This window comes from Taudactylus pleione, unplaced genomic scaffold (genome assembly GCF_031769625.1).
Source record: "Taudactylus pleione unplaced genomic scaffold, aTauple2 ptg001243l, whole genome shotgun sequence".
Taxonomy (NCBI): domain Eukaryota; kingdom Metazoa; phylum Chordata; class Amphibia; order Anura; family Myobatrachidae; genus Taudactylus; species Taudactylus pleione.
The window spans coordinates 163,874-189,845 of record NW_028285643.1 but is presented as its reverse complement, the minus strand read 5'-3'; the positions used below and the strand labels follow the sequence as shown (position 1 = coordinate 189,845).

At 46.9% G+C, this 25,972-nt stretch overlaps 1 protein-coding gene across 3 annotated transcripts in view; it reads right to left on the bottom strand.

Annotated features, from left to right (window-relative positions):
* Window positions 1–25,972, bottom strand: part of ARAP1 (ArfGAP with RhoGAP domain, ankyrin repeat and PH domain 1) — a 256,390-nt gene that overhangs the window by 88,588 nt on the left and 141,830 nt on the right. For all 3 annotated transcript variants that reach the window (XM_088462450.1, XM_088462451.1, XM_088462452.1), the window contains exons 13-16: window positions 24,479–24,653; window positions 7,990–8,124; window positions 6,334–6,469; window positions 920–1,022 (exon numbers count right to left, since the gene is read on the bottom strand). In XM_088462450.1, the coding sequence (XP_088318576.1) occupies window positions 920–1,022; window positions 6,334–6,469; window positions 7,990–8,124; window positions 24,479–24,653 (549 nt within the window). The remainder of the gene's footprint in view (window positions 1–919; window positions 1,023–6,333; window positions 6,470–7,989; window positions 8,125–24,478; window positions 24,654–25,972) is intronic.

Genomic DNA, 25,972 nt, shown 5'->3' with positions numbered 1-25,972 from the left:
GACGAAAGCTCTCCGGGGCTTACGACAAGGGAGACCCTACCCTAGGGTCTCGTCGTAAGCCCCGATGGTCGCGATGGTCTTGACCATCACGACCATCACCTTAGTCGGTCGTAAGGCCTTACCACCGCAAAGGAGGATGTCTTGAAAATTCAAGACGTCCTCCCCTCATTCAGACCGACCGCACGCTCTGTGCGACCGGCTCTGAATGAGGTCCTGAGTCTCTGCATCTGTATACGAAGTGCGACTATGCGGTGGCCCCGGCTTTTTTCCACGCCAAGTTCCGTTGTGCTTCGTACACAGACTCAGTCGCACACAGATATATATAGTGTTGCATAGCAAATTAATCAGCGCAGTCTGCTGGAGCGTCCTAGGCACATCGGATTGCGACTAAGATGCATTGTTTCGGGCAAAAAAAGACGCTCTAGACTAGCAGGGTTGCACGGGAGCTGGTGACGTATCGCGCTGCATGGCGTATTGAGGCTGGGTGTATGAGGATACATCTGTAGCAAAGCACTGACCGCAAGCGGAGGACAGACAGTAGCTATATACACAGTAAGGAGAGGAAGTGGCGGTAGGTTTATGTTATGCTGGCTAAACGTGCAGTCACGGTGCCGGGCTTATATAACAGCGCAACGGATAATACACCCCCAACAGTTATATTCCGGACTAATGCCCTCTGCAGCTCCTAGAACGCTAAGCATATTGCTGCATTTGCAAAATCGATTTTAAACACTTTAAAGTATGTTTAATACTATTTGCAATTCACTAACACGGAAACAAAGACGGGTGTGGTATACAAGGTCGACATACATTGTGTCGACATGGCCGACAGGCAGCATGTTAACATGACGAGCAAAGTCCCTTAGCCTGAAATGAGATGGTGTAACATGTATACAGCTGAGCCAGACGCACGCCATACCTTAGTGATAGACTTCACCCATTCTCTGGCCTCCTCTGGGGTTTCTGCTGCAAACAGATACAGTTTCTCAGACGTAATGTAAATCTCAAACGTACTCTCATACCTGTGAGGAGAGAGGGTCAGACAATGTGTAACTGCTAGATGATAACTGTACAAAAGACGCAGCCATTGGCCTTTCTCCAAAACCTGTTCTACACTAACAGTGCTCACAGAGGAACCGCAAGTGGCGAAACGCGTTGGTCTGACTGCAGCACCACAAGTATGTATTATTTTCCTACTACTACTGCTATTGTCATATTAATCACATTATATAATTATTAATTTACTAATTTATTTCCACTTATTGTACATAACTTATTACTTCATTATTTAGTTTGTCTTCCACATTATGAAGAACGCGTTTCTACAAGTCTGGTCCAGAACAGCAAACTGAAGAAACCGTTGATGGAATAGTCGAGAGGACATGGCGTAAGCGTCCCTAGGGGTAGATTCAATAAACCTCTGAAAACGGGTTAAAGCGACTAAGGGCCTGATTCAGACCCGGTCGCAAGAGCTCGCAAGCGGCCCGATGGTCTGCATACGAGCATGCGCACGTATCGCAATGGGCGTGCGTGAACTACTCATTGCGCTCGCACAGCAAAGACAGCCCAGCAGAGTGAGTGACAGAAGAGGCCGTTTGTGGGTGGTAACACGGGCAGTCCATTAAAAACGGGGGGTTGGAGGTGCGAACGCAGGTGTGCGTGAGTGCTTCAAGTCCTCGCAGTGATTGCGGTAGGGTAAGGCAACCGCAAGTGCTGCCTTAGCTTCCGATGGTGCTCGATGTACCAATGTTTAAAGACACTTCCTGGAGATGACGTGCGCTTTTCTGCATACTCTAATGGGCATCTGCATACACAGAGCGATTGCTCGCACAGCCAAAGTGGGTGTGTTTATGCCTTGGCGAGCGATCACTTCCCATGACGTCAATTTGGAAAATTTGCATACGCAGGATGCGAGCGTCCGCAACAAGCGAGCGGGTCTGAATCAGGCCCCAAATACAGATAAGTTTTTGCTATCCAAGTAGCAGCGCAAATTTACCAGTTAACTTTCCATAGGATTTAATGCAGGTTTTTTTGCAGCCCCTGAGTGGGTGAAAAGTTTGGGAAAATCCCTATTTTAAGGTAAAAATGTTGGGGCTTGTTGTAGAACCCCTGGGACACCCCATATGGCCCCCCTCCCCCCCAATGATTAATTAGTAACTTGGAAAGTTTTGATTAACTTAATATATCTTATAATGACGCCATATTCTGAGTGATAGTCTGAAAAATGCAGAATAATTAGTTGAATTATGTGGGACAGGTATATGGAGGTGCTGTATGGATGGGACAGGTATATGGGGTGCTGATGGATGGGACAGGTATATTGGGGTGCTGTATGGATGGGACAGGTATATTGGGGTGCTGTATGGATGGGACAGGTATATGGAGGTGCTGTATGGATGGGACAGGTATATGGGGGTGCTGCATGGATGGGACAGGTATATAGGGGTGCTGTATGGATGGGACAGATATATGGAGGTGCTGTATGGATGGGACAGGTATATGGGGGTGCTGCATGGATGGGACAGGTATATAGGGGTGCTGTATGGATGGGACAGGTATATGGGGAGCTGTATGGATGGGACAGGTATATGGGGAGCTGTATGGATGGGACAGGTATATGGGGTGCTGTATGGATGGGACAGGTATATGGGATTGCTGTATGGAAGGGACAGGTATATGGGGTGCTGTATGGATAGGACAGGTATATGGGGGTGCTGTATGGATAGGACAGGTATATGGGGTGCTGTATGGGTAGGACAGGTATATGGGGGTGCTGTATGGATAGGACAGGTATATGGGGGTGCTGTATGGATAGGACAGGTATATGGGGGTGCTGTATGGGTAGGACAGGTATATGAGGTGCTGTATGGATTGGACAGGTATATGGGATTGCTGTATGGAAGGGACAGGTATATGGGATTGCTGTATGGATTGGACAGGTATATGGGGGTGCTGTATGGAAGGGACAGGTATATGGGATTGCTGTATGGGTAGGACAGGTATATGGGGTGCTGTATGGATAGGACAGGTATATGGGGGTGCTGTATGGATTGGACAGGTATATGGGGGTGCTGTATGGAAGGGACAGGTATATGGGATTGCTGTATGGGTAGGACAGGTATATGGGGTGCTGTATGGATAGGACAGGTATATGGGGGTGCTGTATGGGTAGGACAGGTATATGGAGGTGCTGTATGGATGGGACAGGTATATGGGGTGCTGATGGATGGGACAGGTATATTGGGGTGCTGTATGGATGGGACAGGTATATTGGGGTGCTGTATGGATGGGACAGGTATATGGAGGTGCTGTATGGATGGGACAGGTATATGGGGGTGCTGCATGGATGGGACAGGTATATTGGGGTGCTGTATGGATGGGACAGATATATGGAGGTGCTGTATGGATGGGACAGGTATATGGGGGTGCTGCATGGATGGGACAGGTATATAGGGGTGCTGTATGGATGGGACAGGTATATGGGGAGCTGTATGGATGGGACAGGTATATGGGGAGCTGTATGGATGGGACAGGTATATGGGGTGCTGTATGGATGGGACAGGTATATGGGATTGCTGTATGGAAGGGACAGGTATATGGGGTGCTGTATGGATAGGACAGGTATATGGGGGTGCTGTATGGATAGGACAGGTATATGGGGTGCTGTATGGGTAGGACAGGTATATGGGGGTGCTGTATGGATAGGACAGGTATATGGGGGTGCTGTATGGATAGGACAGGTATATGGGGGTGCTGTATGGGTAGGACAGGTATATGAGGTGCTGTATGGATTGGACAGGTATATGGGATTGCTGTATGGAAGGGACAGGTATATGGGATTGCTGTATGGATTGGACAGGTATATGGGGGTGCTGTATGGAAGGGACAGGTATATGGGATTGCTGTATGGGTAGGACAGGTATATGGGGTGCTGTATGGATAGGACAGGTATATGGGGGTGCTGTATGGATTGGACAGGTATATGGGGGTGCTGTATGGAAGGGACAGGTATATGGGATTGCTGTATGGGTAGGACAGGTATATGGGGTGCTGTATGGATAGGACAGGTATATGGGGGTGCTGTATGGGTAGGACAGGTATATGGGGGTGCTGTATGGGTAGGACAGGTATATGGGGTGCTGATGGATGGGACAGGTATATGGGGTGCTGTATGGATGGGACAGGTATATGGGGTGCTGATGGATGGGACAGGTATATGGGGTGCTGTATGGATGGGACAGGTATATGGGGGTGCTGTATGGGTAGGACAGGTATATTGGGGTGCTGTATGGATAGGACAGGTATATGGGGGTGCTGTATCGATAGGACAGGTATATGGGGTGCTGTATGGATAGGACAAGAATATGGGGTGCTGTATGGATAGGACAGGTATATGAGGTGCTGTATGGGTAGGACAGGTATATGGGGTGCTGTATGGAAGGGACAGGTATATGGGATTGCTGTATGGATAGGACAGGTATATGGGGGTGCTGTATGGGTAGGACAGGTATATGGGGGTGCTGTATGGGTAGGACAGGTATATGGGATTGCTGTATGGATAGGACAGGTATATGGGGGTGCTGTATGGGTAGGACAGGTATATGGGGGTGCTGTATGGGTAGGACAGGTATATGGGGGTGCTGTATGGATAGGACAGGTATATGGGGTGCTGTATGGATGGGACAGGTATATGGGGGTGCTGTATGGATGGGACAGGTATATGGGGTGCTGTATGGATGGGACAGGTATATGGGGTGCTGTATGGATGGGACAGGTATATGGGGTGCTGTATGGGTAGGACAGGTATATGGGGTGCTGTATGGATGGGACAGGTATATGGGGTGCTGTATGGATGGGACAGGTGTTTTTAGGTTTGCAGGGTTTAAAAAAAATAAATAAGAGTGGCTTAAATGACACAAAGAAAAACAAAATCAACTAATAGGCATTTTTATCCACCATAAACTACTCTAGAGCATTTTATTTGCTGAAAAACACGTTTTCTATTATTTTTTCAATGTTCTTACAAAATACAAAAATCAGCCATGTGACACCTTTGAAGAACCTCAAATACTTTGCTTTTGGCCACTAATGAATTTCTATACTGTTATCCAGTGTTGATTTGCTCTGTTTTGGGGTCCAGGGTGATTTCCTCATCGTTTCCCAACACTTAAAGCAGCTGACATCATAGACAAATACTCTGCGACCACTTTTTACAATTAGATTGGGCGGTAAACGGGAGTGCGTGCAGCTGCTCTAAATGAAATTACCGCGCGATAGGTGTGTTACCTCAACCTGTGGTAATCTAAGACTTTACCATGGACAATTGAATATGCCCCTTTTATATCCATGGCGGAGACATTTTCTAATGTGCCATGTATGGCACCACCAACGCAGCAATGTGCCCGATCTCTCACCAAGGTGTTCCAAGTCCACAATAGGAATGAGACAATCTATCTGTGGACCACACAAAAGTTTGTATAACGTCTCTCATCGTGGTATATGGGTGCCACCACCCCTTGCCATGGAAGTCTTCAAGGGGAATGTATTATTATTAATAACAGTTTCTTACATAACGCAGCATATTCCGTTGCGCTTTACAATTGATAAAAAGTAGTAATAGAAGAAAAATGTAAATGGAGAAACCTGTCGGAGAGTAAATTTTTAGCCTTGGGATAGAAGATAACCCCTCAGCCCCGGTGTAGCCAGCATTTGCCAAGGTCACCGGCAGAGATAATTACAGCCAGGCTCACTACAGGTGAGAAGGGGTCATCGGCGCTGGAAAGGCCTTGTGCCGGCAAAACTCCTCCATTGGGTCAAAAATGTTACCTGAAGAGGAAAAGAGATGGCGCTGCTTACGTACATGTGCGCACACCCTCCTGGGGCTGGTTTCCTAGCTGGGGAGGAACGCAGGAGCGCATACGTCATCTCCTGGAGTAGACCAGTAACATACAAAAGTCCAGAGGTGTGGTGCAAATAGCCCACCGCTAGGAATATGAGCCATTATTATTGTACTTATATAGCGGTAATCTCTTCCCAGGTAGTATGACACAGGCAGCGGATTATCACACTACAGACTGTGATAATCACAGAGCACAGAGGCCTGGAACTGGCCCTAGGGAATGGAGTCCGGTCCTCCTCCCGGGAACCTTATACCGGCTCAGACGAGACAAATACAATGAAAGCGGAGCTCCCATCACACACTTTAATCCTATCCTGGAGCGTATACGCCGGGTGGGACAGATACTGGGACATCAACTACACCGTCTGCGATCTGCCCAGCTCTTGTCTTACACTTTGCCTCATTGAATAACGCATCATTTATTGCATTCTCACCCATGGGTGTCCGGCGGGATGACGGCTACACACACAATCTCCTCCATTCGGATCACGCCGTTAGGTTTGGAGCTGTGGTTGTTTTCATAGTAACTGAGGGTCCCGTCATTGAGAACACACCACCGCCGGCTAAACTCTGCAACACAAACACAAAGGGTGACACAAAGTCTAAAAGAATAACTATAACAAAAATACAATAAAATGTAATGCATGATACATTACAACACTGTGCAACACAGGATAATTCATACCATACCACAATGCTGTGTAACAAAGTGTGATACAAAACACACCACACTACTGTACAGTGACAAAGGTTAAGACAAACACCACAATACTGTATAACAAAGAGTAATACAAAACACACCACACTACTGTACAGTGACAAAGGTTAAGACAAACACCACAATACTGTATAACAAAGAGTAATACAAAACACACCACACTACTGTACAGTGACAAAGGTTAAGACAAAACACCACAATACTGTATAACAAAGAGTAATACAAAACACACCACACTACTGTACAGTGACAAAGGTTAAGACAAACACCACAATACTGTGTAACAAAGAGACATACAAAACATACCACAATACACTGTAACAAAGTGTGATACAAAATACACCACACTATACTGTAACAGTCATACAAAACACACCACAATACACTGAAACAGAGTCATACAAAATATACCACAATACACTGTAACCAAGAGTCATACAAAATACACCACAATACACTGTAACAAAGAGTCATACAAAATACACTGTAACAATGAGTCATACAAAATACACTGTAACAAAGAGTCACACATAACACACTACAATACACTATAACAAAGGGTGACACCACAATACACTGTAACACTGTAAAAGAATAATAAACACACCACAATACACTATAACAAAGAGTGATACAAAATACACTACAATACACTGTAACAAAGAGTCATACAAAATACACCACAATACACTGTAACAAAGAATAATAAAAAACACACCACAATACACTATAACAAAGGCTGACACTGAACACATCACAATACACTATAACAAAGGCTGACACTGAACACATCACAATACACTATAACAAAGGGTGATATAAAAACAGCACAAGGAAAATTATACTACACACTGGTAAAGGCATAAAAAGCAGCCGATGCAGAGGTGCCACCAGGGTGACGTAAGATCTAATTTTATTAAACACTTAAACATTTGCCAGTACATAATACATAAGCTCCCTGCGTGGATGACAACATTCATTAACCCTTAAAAGCCGAAGTGCAAAGACAACAACAACTAAGGCTGATCCAGGGGTTTCCGCTGCTGCATCTGTTTCCGGAGTCACGGCTGCGATAATATGCAAATGCTGGTATCAGCCTCCCCCTGGTGTAGTAGCTGGCATCTGACTGCGCAAGCACTTTCTGCGTAACTGCACTATGTAATACCGCAGTGTCTCCGTCTGACCAAGGCCTCTGCAGCTGCGTGTTTGGGAACGCCGCCGTTACCACCGACACTCCCATAACACGCCTATGTGACAGACTTGTTTTGCGTTCATTTGCGATCACAGAAAAATGACGATATTACATTTCCCCCTCAGCGTTATATAGTCATGTAGTGGTCTCTGCATATACAAAACAAGACACTGAACCCACCTTCCTTGGACTTCCTGTCGGTGACCAGCTTGGTCATGGAGGAGGTCTTGTGAAGGTAGCCATTGTGTGTGATGCACTGATGCATGACGTAATGGTGCCTCTCCAGGGTAATGCCCAGGTCCAGGCGAGGAATCTCTGATGAGAGATAACAGAATATTACAAATTGCCAGTAACTAATACAGTCACGTACCACCCAGAAGCCCAATGCAACAAGCTCCATACTACATCTGTAGAAAAGGGAGTTTTAGGAGGATTCCCATCAAGGGGGAATGTCCAACTATTTTCAGCGTAGACACTCTACTGGTGCTTAAAATCTACGGGCTAAACCGCCAAAATCGCGTCTGTGCCTATGACTCGCAGGCTCTTATATTTGGGCCTATATGTCTAATTATTATTATTATTATCCTTAATTATAAGGTGCCACAAGGGTTCCGCAGCGCCTTACACAGTACAGAAACAAATGAGCACACAAGACAACAGTTATTAACATAATTTATAAACATTGCTGCATAACACCTAAGTAAGCAGCAGGGTTTCAGCAACCAAGTGTTAGGTGCCGTTGCAAATGAAAGTAAAGGTAAGGCAAGGAGAAGCACGTGAGGGAAGAGAGCCCTGCTCGTGAGAGCTTACATTCTAAAGGGGAGGGGCAGACAAACAGGGGAGAAACAGATGGGTTAGGTAGTGAGAAAGGAGCATAGAGTAGTGGGTTAGGATGAGCGCTGGAAAGCTTTGAGGAAGAAATAGGTCTTGAGAGCCCATTTGAAGAGTAAGCGCTAGGAAGCAAAGTTATGGAGGGATTTTGAGCTAAGGCCAGGGGCACGAAAAAAGGCTGCTACTCGAAGAAGTTGGAAGATGAGACTGTTATGAGTGTTGAATGGAAAGAATGAAATGGAGGGTTCATAAGGTAAGAGTTGGTAGGAGTGACCCAAGGATAGAGGGACCCCAAGACCACCACCTTGGAAACCTCCAGGCCAGGATGTGTGAGAGGATGTGAGCCCCCCAAAGGAGATAGCTGCTGGAGCAGTGGTATCAGATGGGTAAATCCAGGGTTTGGTGATTGCAAGGAGAATCAAGGAGTTGCAGATGAAGGGCTCATGAACGGGGACCAGTTTATTATAGACAGGACTGGCTTTCCAGAGGGCACAGGAGAGAGGCTCAGAGTTAAGAGGTGAGAGAAGAATGAGATTATTAGGGTTGATGTCATGTGGAGGTGATATTGATTTAAAGCGGGGGGGATGAAGAGAGTGTGGGTATGTGGCTGGCTTCCAAATGAGGAAGGGTGAGAGCAGGTGGTGGGTAAGGTGGAGGTTTAGTGTGGGTGGAGAAGAGGAGAGGTGACTAGGAGAAAATGGAGCAGCAGGACCATGGTGGAAGAGAAGTGACTAATACTGGAGTTATGGGAGATGCAGTGGTGAGTATTAGATGGGATGAAGAGAGACAGAGGAGGAGAAGGAGAGGGAGGTTATGGATGGAATTGATAGTAGAGGAGAATAATCTAGCTGCTGAGTGAGGGGGGAGTAGAAGAAAAGAGACATTGAGGGGTATTCAATATGAAATGTTAACTTCACTGCCGAAGTTAACGTTTCATATCGGAGTTTTACCTGCGTTAAAGTATGGTGCGCGCTCCCGCTTATCGCCGTATTCAATATAAAATTAACGAAAACGGGAAACTCCGAAGTTGGATTTGCGTAAAGTTACAAATTTTTCCTTAAAATAATTGTAAGACCCCCCTCAAGTTCTAAAAACATGGGGGATCACTATGGGTACCCCCGTTTTAGCCTTTAATTGAAAGTCTGGGATTTAAATAGCCGCAGCAGGTGTTTTTTTCCGACATTGAAGAAATGTTGCAGAAGAGCACTTAGGTTATTTTTTTCGTTTTTTTAAGTGGTGCCATCAAATTTGGGGTACATGAAAATGGGTACTAGCATATTTTTAAGTCCCTAAAGTAAGTTTTTAAAAATTCTGCATTTGTGCACCTGCCGCTATAATTCTATTCTAGAATACACCTGCCGCTAATAATCTATTCTAGAATACACCTGCCGCTATAATTTTATTCTAGAATACACCTGCCGCTAATAGCCTATTCTAGAATACACCTGCCACTAATAGCCTATTCTAGAATACACCTGCCGCTATAATTCTATTCTAGAATACACCTGCCGCTATAATTCTATTCTAGAATACACCTGCCGCTAATATCCTATTCTAGAAAACACCTGCCGCTAATAATCTATTCTAGAATACACCTGCCACTAATAGCCTATTCTAGAATACACCTGCCGCTATAATTCTATTCTAGAATACACCTGCCGCTAATATCCTATTCTAGAAAACACCTGCCGCTAATAATCTATTCTAGAATACACCTGCCGCTATAATTCTATTCTAGAATACACCTGCCGCTAATATCCTATTCTAGAAAACACCTGCCGCTAATAATCTATTCTAGAAAACACCTGCCGCTAATAATCTATTCTAGAATACACCTGCCGCTAATATCCTATTCTAGAAAACACTTGCCGCTAATAATCTATTCTAGAAAACACCTGCCGCTAATAATCTATTCTAGAATACACCTGCCGCTAATATCCTATTCTAGAAAACACTTGCCGCTAATAATCTATTCTAGAAAACACCTGCCGCTATAATTCTATTCTAGAATACACCTGCCGCTAATATCCTATTCTAGAATACACCTGCCGCATACTTGCAGAATAGCCCTGAACCTATTTCCCTATTGTTAATCATTTTTTTCCCTTTTTTTTTTTTTCACCCCAATTTGTAAACTAATTTTTTGGGGTGTCCCTATTTTTTTTAAAAACTTTTTTTGACACAGTTCTTTTTTAAATATCATTCCCAGGGGTGCATGCTATTTTTTTTAAGCCTGCACCCCTAAACCCCAATTCTGCACTTTTTTCGACACCTATTCAATGGTGAAAAGTTATCACCGTTTTTTATCAAAGACTTTTCAAAACTGCGATAAGTCTTTGAAATTGAATACGGTGTAAAAGTAAAACCTCCGATAATGACGTCATACCTCCGATATTAACGCAAAAACGATGTTTTCGCTCCCATATTGAATACCCCTCATAGTGTAGATGAGGGAATTGGAGGGAGGGAAACGTTAGTAGTAGTAATGAGCGTGAGATACAGGAACAGTACAGTTCAAATGTCAAAATCAGATAAAAGGAAGAACAGTGCTGGTAGATGAAAAGGCACAAGTACAATAATATGAGATATGGTAAGAACTTACCCTTGTTATCTCTATTTCTACGAAGTCCATAGGGTTCCACAGGATACCTTGGGGTATAGGTGTGACGTCAGTCATCGGGCACCAAAGAGTTAAGCTTTTCAGCCTCCCAGGATGCACTAGGTCCCCCTCCTATACCCTGCCCCCGAGCCAAGGCATCTCAGTTAGTTACCAAGCCATAGGCCGGAGGAGGAGAAGGAAGAGAGAAAAAAGATCTGGACACACACAAGAATCACATTCTCACCAGAGGGAGACGGAAAAACCGGTGACCAGAGCAAAGCCCATCTGCAGCACAGGTGCGACAGGGCGGGAGTCCTGTGGAACCCTATGGACTTCGTAGAAATAGAGATAACAAGGGTAAGTTCTTACCATATCTCATATTTTCTACTTCAGGGTCCATAGGGTATCCACAGGATACCTTGGGGATGTCCCAAAGCAGGTTCCTTTAAGGGTGGGGACGCTCCTGTACAGAAAGGAGAATCCGCCACCCGAAGGAAGCATCCTGAGAGGCGAAGGTGTCAAACCTGTAATACCTCACGAAGGTATGGACAGAGGACCACGTAGCAGCCTTGCAGATCTGGACTGCAGAGGCACCACGTCGAGCTGCCCACGAAGGACCCACAGACCTAGTGGAATGAGCCTTCAGAGAAGGAGGAACCGGTAGGCCTTCATGAAGATAAGCTTCAGAAATAGCCATACGGATCCAGGCTGCCAAAGTTTGCTTTGAGGCAGGCCAACCCTTCTTACGGAAGCCATAGAGGACAAACAAAACGTCCGACTTCCTAAACGAAGAAGTGCGGTCAACATAAGTCCTTAAGGCCCGCACAACATCCAAAGAGGCCTCACCCACGGAAAGACCCGGTGAGTTAAAGGCCGGAACAACGATTTCCTCGTTAACATGAAACTGGGAAACAACTTTGGGAAGAAACTCGGGCCGAGTGCGGAGCACTGCCCTGTTCCCATGAAAAACCAAGAAAGGGGGTTTACAAGAAAGAGCCCCTAAATCAGAAACACGTCTGGCCGAAGCAATAGCCAGAAGGAAAACAGTCTTAGCTGTCAGCCATTTAAGATCCACTGAGCCAAGTGGTTCAAACGGCGGTCCTTGGAGAGCCCTAAGGACCACAGCCAAATCCCAAGGCGCCACAGGTGGAACAAAGGGTGGCTGAATGCGGAGAACACCTTGCATAAAGGTGCGCACATCCGGGATTGTAGCAATCCTACGGTGAAACCAGACAGACAGGGCCGAAACCTGTACCTTCAAAGAAGCAAGGCGAAGCCCATGATCTAGTCCCGCTTGTAGGAAGGCGAGAATCTGAGACAGACGAAACTCCCGCGGTGCATAACCTCTCGGTTGACACCACTGGAAGAACGTATGCCACACGCGATGGTATATCCTCGCGGAAGACGGTTTCCGAGCTCGCAACATGGTACGCACTACAGAGCTGGAAAACCCCCGAGACCTCAGCATGGCCGTCTCAACAGCCACGCCGTCAAAGACAGCCGAGTCAGGTCCGGGTGAAGACAAGGACCCTGTGACAGAAGGTCCGGTCGTAGCGGCAACCGCAGAGGACTGTCCACGGACAGACCCTGAAGGTCTGAGAACCAGTGCCGTCTGGGCCACGCGGGAGCTATCAACAGGAGCGTCCCTCCTTCCTGTTTGAATTTCCGGATTACCCGTGGAAGAAGGGAGACCGGAGGGAACAGGTATGCGAACCGGAACGTCCACCGGACGGACAGAGTCTCTTGTGCGAGACCCGTACACCGGCAACTTGTTGTTGTGCCGGGACGCCATGAGGTCGAACTCTGGAAGACCCCATCTGTCCACCAGCAGTTGAAAAATGTCCGGGTGCAGGGACCATTCCCCTGGATGAACATTCTGGCGACTTAGAAAGTCCGCCTCCCAATTTAGCACTCCCGGGATGAAGACCGCTGATATGGCCGGAAGATTGCACTCCGCCCATACCAGGATCCGAGAGACCTCCACGAGAGCCGCCCGACTTCGGATTCCTCCTTGCCTGTTTATGTAGGCCACGGTGGTAGCGTTGTCCGACTGGACCTGTACCGGGTGACCCTGGAGAACCCAATGTGCCTGCTGGAGAGCATTGAAGACCGCACGGAGTTCCAAGATATTGATTGGAAGCTCCGCTTCTGTCGGCGTCCACCTGCCCTGGAACAAGTGTGGACCCAAAACTGCTCCCCAGCCCCGAAGACTGGCGTCCGTTGTCAACAGGACCCAATTTGGAACCCAGAACGGACGTCCCCCGCTGAGATGGGTCGTCTGTAACCACCAGGCAAGGGACAGGCGAACCTCCGGGGTGAGCACAATTGTCTGGGACTTCAGAGACTGCGGCAGCCCGTTCCACTTGGACAGAATCAGGTGCTGCAGAGGTCTGGAGTGAAACTGGGCATATTCCACCATGTCGAACACCGACACCATGGAGCCCAGTAACCTCATCGCCGAGTGTAGAGACACCCGGCGACTGAGCAGACAACTGCGCACCCTCGACTGTAAAGCAGAGATCTTTTCCTCCGTCACGAAGATCCTCTGCTGTTCCGAGTCCAATAAGGCTCCGATGTGCAGATTCCTCCGAGACGGGATTAGAGTGGACTTCTGCCAGTTGGTTATCCAGCCGTGCCGTTGCAGTAACGCAATGGTCAGGCCCAAGTGGCGTAGAAGGAGCTCTGGAGATCCTGCCACCAATAAAAGGTCGTCCAAGTACGGCAACATGCGGACTCCCTGCAGCCGCAGAGAAGCCCCCATGACAGCCATCACCTTGGTGAACACACGTGGTGCTGTCGCCAGGCCAAAAGGTAACGCCCGAAACTGGAAGTGGTCGCTGCAGATTGCAAACCTGAGGAACTGTTGATGGTGCAAAAGAATAGGGACATGCAGGTAAGCGTCCTGTATGTCCAATGACACCATGTAGTCCCCAGGTTCCAGCGCCAGAATGATGGACCGTAGGGTCTCCATCCGAAACTTCGGTACCCGCAAAGACCTGTTGAGAGCTTTGAGGTTGAGAATCGGACGATACGACCCATTGGGTTTCTGTACCAAAAAAAGATTTGAATAGAAACCCTGGCCCCTCTGGGAGAATGGAACAGGCACTATAACTCCAGCCTGGAGCATAGTATGCAATACCTTCCGCAGCTCCGTAGCTTTGTTCCGGTCTGATGGTAGACCCGTGGTGAAGAATCGAGCCGGGGGTCTGCGCCGGAAGGAGAGGGCGTACCCGTGGGAGACCACCTCGAGAACCCAAGTGTCTGTCGTAGTGGCCGACCAACACTGGGCGAACTGCAGCAGGCGGCCTCCCACCTTGGGATCCCCCAAAGGGAGGCCCGGACCGTCAGGCCGCAGGCTTGTCATCTGGCTTGGGGGCCGGACGTTTGGTACTCCATGCCTGCTTTCGGGGCTTGGCCGATTTCTTAGGGCCAGCCTGTCGAGGAAACGACTGTGGTTTGGGCCTGCCCTGGGCCCTAGATGACCGAAAGGACGATGGTCCAGAACCAGAAGTAGCAGCGGCCGACGGGAGACAAGCCGATTTGGCTGCCGCCAGCGTGGCCACAATCTTATCCAGATCCGGACCGAAGAGAACTTCTCCGGTAAATGGCAACGCCTCCAGACCCTTTTTGGAATCTGCGTCCGCCTTCCAGGATCGCAGCCACAAGGTGCGACGAGCAGCCACCGCTGCTGAAGAAATTCTAGACACCAGAGTACTAATGTCTAAGGCCGCCTCGTTGATATAAGTGGCCGAATCACAGAGATTACCAATCAACTCTGCCTGTTCGGCCGGACAGTCGGAATCAAAAGATGCCTCTAATGAATCCGCCCAGCGCTCCATCGCTCTGGCAACCAAGCAAATGGCCATAGCCGGCCGTGCTGCCCCCCCGCAAGGGAATAAGCGAACTTCAGGCAGATCTCCACCTTGCGGTCCGTAGCATCCTTAAGGGAGGACATGGATGGCATCGGCAATGTGGCACTACGGACAAGACGGGTCACGTGAGAATCCACCTGTGGAGGGGATTCCCACTTTGCAAAATAATTATCCGCGAACGGATAAGCCACCGCCAGGCGCCTCTGCGGCTGGTATCTTTTGCCAGGCTGTTTCCACGCCTCCTCTAAATGGTCCACTAACTGACCCGAAAGAGGAAAGACTGTGGCATCGCCCTTCACATCCTTGAAAAAGGCATACTTAGATTTAGCCGCTGGGGGAACTTCGTCCTCAATCACCAAGGCTGTGCGGACCGCCAGAATAAGTCCAGGAATATATACTTTGGACTTAGCATCAGCGTCCTTAGTATGGAGGGGTTCCTGATCGTAAGGATCCAGAATCTCCCCATCATCAGACATCCCCTCGTCATCCTCATAAGGAGCCGACAGAGACGCCACCGGCCGTTTATGTGGCCGCATCACAGACTCCCCTTGCAACACATCCGACAAGTGCTGTACAGAACTCGTCAGGGAGTTAACCCACGCTGGCTCCTGAGAAACCGGGAGCGGGGAAATAGGGAGACTGTGGGGTACCACCAATTGTCGAGGGAAACCCTGCATGGGTGACGACACCACTGACTGCTGGGACAAACCCATCGGTGTAAACGCGGGCTGCGGAGCTAACTGGCCCACTACGGTTGTAAGCGCCTGAGCGAAACAAGCCCTGGGCGGCTCCTGTACCAGTGCTGTAACCGTAAGAGGCCGCGCCATGGACAAACACTGCCGGCAGAGGCCCTCCGCGCTACCCTCCCCCTCCACTAACGGTACTTTACACGTAGTACACTGTAGCCGGAGGGGAAAATCACTTTCAGACATGATGGCACCACGTATGTGACCCCTCTCACCAATTATATATTAAATAGGCGAGAGACCACCCTGCAGCACCGCACCGCAAGGGCTTAGCAGAAAGAACAGGGACAGTAATAAAGCTGACAGTTAGAAGAAAAGTTACAGGCAGCAGCGCTAGCACAGTCACATACAATGCAAAGAAATATCAATTCCTGCACTAACAGCGCTGATCACTCAACAACACAGACACAGGGCCTGGTAGGACACAGCGCAGCATACACAGACCTGACCCAAATCGGAGGAGAGGTATGCGGGGGGACCCAGACCACGATGCTTCCGTCCAGGCTTCCAGCAGCGTTCACCATGCGTTCAGAGAAGATGGCCGCCGAGGAGCAGAGAGGAGGCTGGCCTGGGGGAGGAGCGCTTCCACAGGACCAGTCGGCAGCGTGCAGAGAGGGCTGTGTGCAGCGGGGGAGGCGCCGGCTGTGAGACAGGGAAGGCGCGCTCCCCTGGCCTGCATTTAACCCCTGCTCTGCTCTGCTGCGGTCCGCTGTCCCAGGGGGTAGTGGAAGCGCAGGTTGGTCGCCTGGCTCCACGCTGCAGCCAGTCCCCAGGGAGCCCCCTGCCTGGGGACTTAGGACCATGTGACCAGCGGGGACCCACCGCGGGACCCCGCTGCCTACCTTTGTCCCCCTTAAATCCGGCCATGGTCCGGAACATCTGGGGTCACCGCTAGCTGTGACCCCAGATGCTCACCAGCATCCCCGGATCGGTACCGGCGTTCTGGTACCGGCGGGGGTGTAGGGAAGACAGCATGGACGTCAGGACTGACTGTCCATGCTGTACATCCAGATGTGCAGCCACAGCTGTATAGAAGAAAGCTTCAGGGGCTCTTCTAGCCCCCACTCCGACAGGTGCACCCGACTCCGGCCGGGCACCAAACTAAACTGAGGTGCCTTGGCTCGGGGGCGGGGTATAGGAGGGGGACCTAGTGCATCCTGGGAGGCTGAAAAGCTTAACTCTTTGGTGCCCGATGACTGACGTCACACCTATACCCCAAGGTATCCTGTGGATACCCTATGGACCCTGAAGTAGAAAGTATATTATAAACAAAAGGAGTTTAGAATTAGGATAAGGTATACTAAAATACGTATAGGTGTGAGACAATTTTAGATACTACAGTGGTATAGAAATAAATTGACAGTGGTACTGGAATGATTTAAACAGTGTAGAGTAGAAAAACATACATACAAAAATTAAACTTGCAGCAAATTGTTAGTTGCTTGCAATGCTGAAGCAGGGTGTTGGCAAAAGGTGTGTCCAGGTTATAATGAAAGCAGGTGGCTGAGTTGCAGGGTATCCAGAAGCTCAGAAGATCCTTTTCATTCTTTTCCAAATTATAGAGCGTTCTTTTAAAATGTTGTCCTCCTGTGTTCCTCCTGTTTAACTCCTGTCTAACTCTTTAAGTTATGCTGTACATGTAAAACCACTTTGAAATAAAAACCTATGCAGCCTTGTAACAGGCCTGCAGCCCGTAACCTACTAAATCTATAGTGAAGCATTCTGTACATGTGTAGTTACTAATTGAACCCACCCCCAATAACCTCACCCCAAATGCAAGTCATAAAATTCTAATACAAACAAACAGAGCCTAAACAGCATCCCATGAATCTTGGAGATAATAAATATTTATATAGTCCGATCTTAAGTCTCTCTGGAGTTTGCAGATATTAATTTAAGACAATATACCTAGAAAATCAGTGTATTCCAGACAGAAATGGTATTGCTGTAACAGATACCTGGTATAGCACGTTTCCACGTACTTAAGGAAGTGGGCAGTGAAACGTGTTATCTAGGTGGAAACTGTAATTGTACGTGTTCTTTATGACCTTTTTTTGTATAAAAAACATTCTGAAAATTTTAACAAAATTTCCTTACGTTGGAGCAAATGTTCCAATTTGAAAAGAACAGTACACAACTAAGGACCCTCATTTTCTTGGGGCATTTTGGTTCTCAAGTCCATTTGCGCCCAAGAGATCACTCTCTGTAAACTATCCTGCGTTTCACTAACAGCGGCACTTGAGTGGTTTTACAATATCTGAGCGAAGAATTAGTGATTGGGACTGGTACATTAATGTGTATACATGTGTATTTCTTCCTACAGGATGCACTCATAAGCATATTGCGTAGTAGGAGCACTACTGTAACACACTGTAGAGGATTCGGAGTTGGAATCTCCTTTATGTTTGATGAGGTGCGTTAGTATAGATGTATTCTAACAACTACAGTAGTATGGTGTACAGCAGTTTTACCAACATCTACCACAAGATGGCAGCACCATACCACAGCATCTTGTCACCTAGTACACAATGGTTACTTTGTGCCAAGGTCTGAGGACTGATACAATCTACATGACACAGTCCCTTGCTGTTGTAATGCGTAACTACTGATTGGAGCAGAGTCCAGAAGGGACAACTGTAGGTGGTGTGTCGGCATAATTCACATAATCATTGCCCCACCTCCAACTACCTAGTGCCGCAAAGGGTGAGGCCCTGATGATGCGAGCACACCTGTCCGCTTCACAGGGTAAGTGGCTGGGATGCGGGAAGGTCGCCTCGAAATTTGGAAGTCTCCCGAACACTCTGGGAGAGTAGGCGAGCCTTGGATAACCTCCACAGCACAGGTAGATTATTAGGGAGTGTTCATTAAACACCAATGGGTACTGAAATACTGAACGCAACAGTCTCTCAGGCCTAGTGACAGCTGCACCGTGCAGAAGGGGTTAATCTGCGAGTCAGTCACAGCCGTATTTCTGGCAGCGTCTTCCCTAACCTCCCCCCCCGCTCCAGCTCTCGCTATGCACTGGGCTCTGCAGGAAACGGCTATTACAGGTTGTGCTGGATTATTACACAAGATAAACTATTTGGAGCACGATGCCAGGAGCGATCGCCTATAACTAAAACGGGACCATCTTTAGGTCTGCACCTGCGGGTATCCTCTTACACCTATCATGAGCAACGTAAGATTTATTTCTGGAGAAAGAGTGGAAAAGGGAAAATATCATCCTTCCCAGAACACGTACAGCAATAACCAACCACCAAAGGTGGATTCAGGTCACGTAAAACAATCTCCAATTTCTCCCTGGAAAGCAGAAATAGCGACAACAGGGGAACGTTTCCTGGGTGTGATTACTGGGGCCCACCACAACCACACATCAGCGGCCTGTGCAGCACCCGGACAAACCCCTTCCCACCTTCCCAGAACAATGAGCCACCTCCAGGCTCTCTCTCCCGCACAGCAGGTTTCACTGTCCAAGTTCCAAACACAACAAAACCAGCTGGTTTGAAGTCTATAGTATTCTATAAAGGGGGTCTGACACCTCCATTCCCCTGCACAGGAGCCTCTCATCATGTATACAGATGTCCGACTGCTTTCGGCCACTTCAAGGTTCCCTAGACATGGACTCGCAAAACATCCAAAAATACTCTATGCTGCTGTTTGCAGTATATATAACCTGAATTCCTGAACAATGTTTGTAGTGTGACAGGGGGCATTATCCTGCTGACAGAGACCACAGCCATCAGGAAATACCGGTGCCGTGAAGGGGTGTAATCGGTCTGCAACAATGGTTAGATAGGTGATACGTGTCACATGCATGGCAGGACCCAAGGTTCCCAGCAGAAGACTGCCCAGAGCATCACACCGCCTGCACTAGCTTGCCTTTTCCCATAGTGCGTCCTGGTGCCATCTCTACCCCAGGTAAATGACGCACACGCACCCAGCCGGAAACATGACGTAAACAGAAAACGGAATTCATCAGACCAGGCCACCTTCTTCCACTGCTCCATGGTCCAGTTCTGACGCTCACGTGCCCATTGTAGGCGCTTTTGGTGGTGGACAGGGGTCAGCATGGTCTGCGGCTATACAGACCTATAGACAGCAAGCTGCGATGCTCTGCGTGTTCTGAGACCTTTATATTACAGCCATCATTACCTGTGTCAGCAAACTGTGCTACACTAGCTCCTCTGTGGGATTGGAAATATAAATAGGACAGCGCAGAACCTTAGTAACAACAAGTAAAAATTAATTTTAATACCGCACTAAAAATATAATAATATATAAACCACAATAAAATATAGCAGGAATATTGTAAATTATACTGATACCAGTAAGTGAAATAATATTAGAGCCATTAAAGTCATTGCATATACATGTGCATATCAAATCGTATTACCAGTAGGGATAAGTCCGTATAAGCTAAAGTTCTGCCCTCCCCAGGTGGTCTCCTATAACGCTTATCCAGAGACAGGAAAGTATCCCACTGAATGACAATTGGTTACATGAGCAAGGAAGTAACCGCCAGCTGACCGTCTGTAGGAGTGAGAACTACAGGTGTATAGTAAGTAGATAGGTCCCCGTGTGCTCCGGGTGCAGCAGGTATAGAGGCCGCGTCCCCCTCCGGTGTTCCGGCTGACATGTGAGCAGGAGCCGTAGCTTCCTGTGTAGTACAGGACACTGGGAGCACTGTATGAGGTCTCTCTCCGGTCCTGGTCAGTTGATGCGGCTGAGTCCGTTAGCCATGGTATGGCCCATGAAGGAATAAGAAGCCGTCAGTGAGTCCGGCTATAACTGGTTCAGTTCTGGTGACACTGTTTCTATTTGTTATATTTTGGATACAAATGATCTAAGTAGTTACAGCGGAAATGGATCCACGTGTCAGCAGTCCTATTTAAATCTATCTTTTTGAGTAAGCGGCATATGCCCCTGACGAAGCCGTGGGAGGAGCCGCGGGGAAACGCGTCAGCCATTGCTGCTTGCATTGGTTACCACAGGAGGATTGAACTGAACCAGGATAGACTCACATACAGTTAGGTGCATAAATATTGGGACATTGACAGAATTTTCATATTTCGCCCTCTATTCACCACCACAATGGCTTTGAAATGAAACAAACAAGATGTGCTTTAACTGCAGACTTTCAGATTTAATTTGAGGGTAATTACATCCAAATCAGGTGAATGGTGTAGGAATTACAGCGGTTTCTATATGTGTCTCCCACTTTTTAAGGGGCCAAAAGTAATGGGACAAACTAAACAATCCTAAATCTAACTTTCACTTTTTAATACTTTGTTGTAAATCCTTTGCAGGCAATTACAGCCTGAAGTCTGGAACGCATAGACATCACCAGACGCTGGGTTTCATCCCTGGTGATGCTCTGCCAGGCCTCTACTGCAAATGTCTTCAGTTCCTGCTTGTTCTTGGGGCATTTTCCCTTCAGTTTTGTCTTCATCAAGTGAAATGCATGCTCAATTGGATTCAAGTCAGGTGATTGACTTGGCCATTGCATAACATTCCACTTTTTAGCCTTAAAAAACTCTTTGGTTGCTTTTGCAGTATGCTTCGGGTCATTGTCCATCTGCACTGTGAAGCGCCGTCCAATGAGTTCTGAAGCATTTGACTGAATATGAGCATATAATATTGCCCGAAACACTTCAGAATTCATTCTGCTGCTTTTGTCAGCAGTCACATCATCAATAAATACAAGGGAACCAGTTCCATTGGCAGCCATACATGCCCACGCCATGACACTACCACCACCATGCTTCACTGATGAGGTGGTATGTTTTGGATCATGAGCAGTTCCTTTCCTTCTCTTCTCTTCCCGTCACTCTGGTACAAGTTGATCTTTGTCTCATCTGTCCATAGGATGTTGTTCCAGAACTGTTATGGCTTTTTTAGATGTTGTTTGGCAAACTCTAATCTGGCCTTCCTGTTTTGTAGCTCACCAATGGTTTACATCTTGTGGTGAACCCTCTATATCCACTCTTGTGAAGTCTTCTCTTGATTGTTGACTTTGACACATATACATCTACCTCCTGGAGAGTGTTCTTGATTTGGCCAACTGTCATGAAGGGGTTTTTCTTCACCAGGGAAATAATTCTTCTGTCATCCAACACAGTTGTGTTCCATGGTCTTCCGGGTCTTTTGGTGTTGCTGAGCTCTCCGGTGCGTTCTTTCTTTTTAAGAATGTTACAAACAGTTGATTTGGCCACACCTAATGTTTTTGCTATCTCTCTGATGGGTTTGTTTTGATTTCTCAGCCTAATGATGGCTTGCTTCACTGATAGTGACAGCTCTTTGGATCTCATATTGAGAGTCGACAGCAACTGATTCCAAATGCAAATGTCACACCTAGAATCAACTCCAGACCTTTTACCTACTTAATTGATAATGAAATAACGAGGAAATAGCCCATACCTGTCCATGAAATAGCTTTTGAGTTGATAGTCCCATTACTTTTGGCCCCTTAAAAAGTGGGAGGCACATATAGAAACTGTTGTAATTCCTACACCGTTCACCTGATTTGGATGTAATTACCCTCAAATTAAATCTGAAAGTCTGCAGGTAAAGCACATCTTGTTTGTTTCATTTCTAAGCCATTGTGGTGGTGAATAGAGGGCGAAATATGAAAATTCTGTCAATGTCCCAATATTTATGCACCTGACTATATATCCCTTGTAGAGTGAAAAGGACTGTTTACACTACATCGGACTATTGTATCCATTCTAACACCTATACCTGGATAGTGAGTATTTACCATATACTGTGGGAACAAGCAGCTGTGTTAGGTTATAACATAGGATTCTGACCCATGAGGTCTTGGACCTTTTCCTTTTACAGACATTTATATATTTCACTATTTAAGTAAAAAAGTGAGGTTGAAATCCCGAATTGATCTACAGAGCTCAGAAGCAAACTATAAGCACTGAGACGTATATATATTTTATATTGTACCATTTATTATATACCTTGCATAATTGTTTTATTAAAATACATTCTATTATCACCTGTGTTTCTTTCAAACAAGCACTTCATCAAACTTTGTATAGATTCAAGAACTGAGGGCTCATTCACTAATTACCGCAGCTGCCATAGCGTACGTAGGTGGGCGGTTGATCACTATGCGCGTACCCGGAAGGCACCACTGCAATCACGGAGATCCATCGCAGAGTGAGTGACAGGCAGTGAGCGTTTGGGGGTGGTGATCGGAGGAACGCAGGCGTGCCTGCCGGTTTGAACGCCGTTGCATGGGTGTGCATAAATTAGCCACTGCAGGGGGGGTTAGGATTAGGCACCAATGGGGGAGGGTTAGGTTTAGGCACTAACGGGGGGGTTAGGGTGCGGGGTGGAGAGGGTTAGGGAGAAACCCCTGTCGGGATACCGAACATCGGGATGCCGCTAACGGCATTTTGACAGCTGGCATACTGACTGCCGGCATTTCATACCCAACCCATTATTTAGACATCTGTGAAATATATATATATATATATAATTAGTTTGGTATAATTTTATGTTAGAATCTTCCACTCTTCATATCCTGCAGAATATCCCCCGGGTATTTACCCCTCGGTTCTCTGACATCCCTGGAATACTGAGCCCCTTTCACCGACTGCCAAGGTACACACGGACATTCCCAGGTCACGGTGCGCTCAGGGTAAACGCTGGTGGGTTCCGCTATCTTCTTTGAACACCATGTTTATGAAGGTGCAGACTCGCGTCTTCTATTCACGTCCAAACAATCCTGCCGTGTCTTGTGCAGGAACCAGATGATTACGGGGGACCTGTTCTATCTCGCCCGCTCTCCGTCTAAGTCACCAAAACTTACCGCTCTAAACAGCATCGGCATAACCCGGCTACAATCGCCGCATCCAGCAATGACACATTTGAACCAATACTAATGGATTTAATAAACTTTAATTAGAACCTGTCATCCCATTTGGCTCCAGGGGGTACATTTATAATGTACATTGTGCGAGGAACATTCCTCCTCACTCTCCAGTTTTTAGAAGCGAGTTTTAAAAGTGATGTTGCCCATAGCAACCAATCAGATACTACTTAGCATTTAACTAGCACCTTCTAGAAGATAACAGCTAGAATCTGTTGCTATAGGAAACATCACTTTTAAAACTCACTTCTAAAAACTCTCACTTTAGTAAATTTACCCCTAGGTGTGAACTCCGCATATAATAAATGGTGGACAGTGAGTGAGGAGGAACGTTATTCGCACAATGCACATTATATACTGGAATTCCGCACAATTTCACATTATATACTAGAATTCTATACCGCGTGCGTTAATGCACATACAGCCCCCTCTATATGTAACATCTGAAAAACATGTTGATGTTACAATAAAATTCAATGTAATTGCATTTTATATCCTGTCCCCTACAGCAAAATGTAGTTGATTTTGGGTACAATGTACAGTTTTACATCTGACCTCAGCTGAGGAAACAAAATGGCTGCTTCCAGTCACACGCACAATACTGACTTTTTTTGCCAATAAAACCCTCCTGGGTATACCATTAAACTGCAAGCCACTGGAAAGGGCAGAAAATAAGGCTACGTAACAGATAGAGATGGCACACCGCCTGATCTCTATCCACACACATATTCCTCACCTGATGTTCTGTTCTGCTTGAGAAATTCTTCCTGCAGCCACTGACCCGACTGCTGCGCTAGCTCCAGCGGCTGAGAGAAAAAGAGCTCTCCAGAACTGCAGTTGACGTCGGCCCCACAGAAGACCAGGGCCTGGGTCTCGGTCAGGTCACTGGTGGTCACAGCAACACACAGAGCCTGCAAGGAGCACAGCACATTTAGGAATCTCACACAACGTGCGTGTCTGGCACAACTTCCATTAGTTCCACAGGGGGAGATACAGTAACCAGCGGGAGGAGGGGGTCACTGGGTAACTCCATAAACTCACAATTATAGTAACGCCACAAAATACTGCGTCACACATTCTTTCAATCAGGAAATATTGTATTTATGTGTACAAATTGGCACTATTTCACCTCCAATAAGAACCACAGATGGTAGTTTAAACACTTGGGGGGAATTCAATAGTTTTTTTGGGGGCACCCAAAGTAATAGGCGACCGTCAGAGCAATTCAATTGTTGCTCTGATGGACGTCCTTACTTTTGACGCACAGAAAAACAATGATCCGTCTCCATTTTGTTTACGGACTGTGTAATCCTTTAAGGTCATATTGTGCGTTTCGTCTAGTCACACCAGCTTTATACGCGTTTCATCCTCCTCTAGTTACACCAGCTTATACGCGTTTCATCCTCCTCTAGTTACACCAGCTTTATACGTGTTTCATCCTCCTCTAGTTACACCAGCTTTATACGCATTTCATCCTCCTCTAGTTACACCAGCTTTATATGGATTTCATCCTCCTCTAGTTACACCAGCTTTATACGCGTTTCATCCTCCTCTAGTCACACCAGCTTTATATGCGTTTCATCCTCCTCTAGTTACACCAGCTTTATACGCGTTTCATCCTCTAGTTACACCAGCTTTATACGCGTTTCATCCTCCTCTAGTTACACCAGCTTTATATGGATTTCATCCTCCTCTAGTTACACCAGCTTTATATGGATTTCATCCTCCTCTAGTTACACCAGCTTTATACACGTTTCATCCATCTCTAGTTACACCAGCTTTATACACGTTTCATCCTCCTCTAGTTACACCAGCTTTATACACGTTTCATCCTCCTCTAGTTACACCAGCTTTATACGCGTTTCATCCTCCTATAGCTACACCAACTTAATACGCGTTTCATCCTCCTAGTTACACCAGCTCTATACGCGTTGCATCCTCATCTAGTCACACCAGCTTTATATGCGTTTCATCCTCCTCTAGTTACACCAGCTTTATACGCGTTTCATCCTCTAGTTACACCAGCTTTATACGCGTTTCATCCTCATCTAGTTACACCAGCTTTATACGCGTTTCATCCTCCTCTAGTTACACATGCTTTATACGCATTTCATCCTCCTCTAGTTACACCAGTTTTATACGCGTTTCATCCTCGGCTAGTTACACCAGCTTTATACGCGTTTCATCCTCCTCTAGTTACACCAGCTTTATACGTGTTTCATCCTTCTCT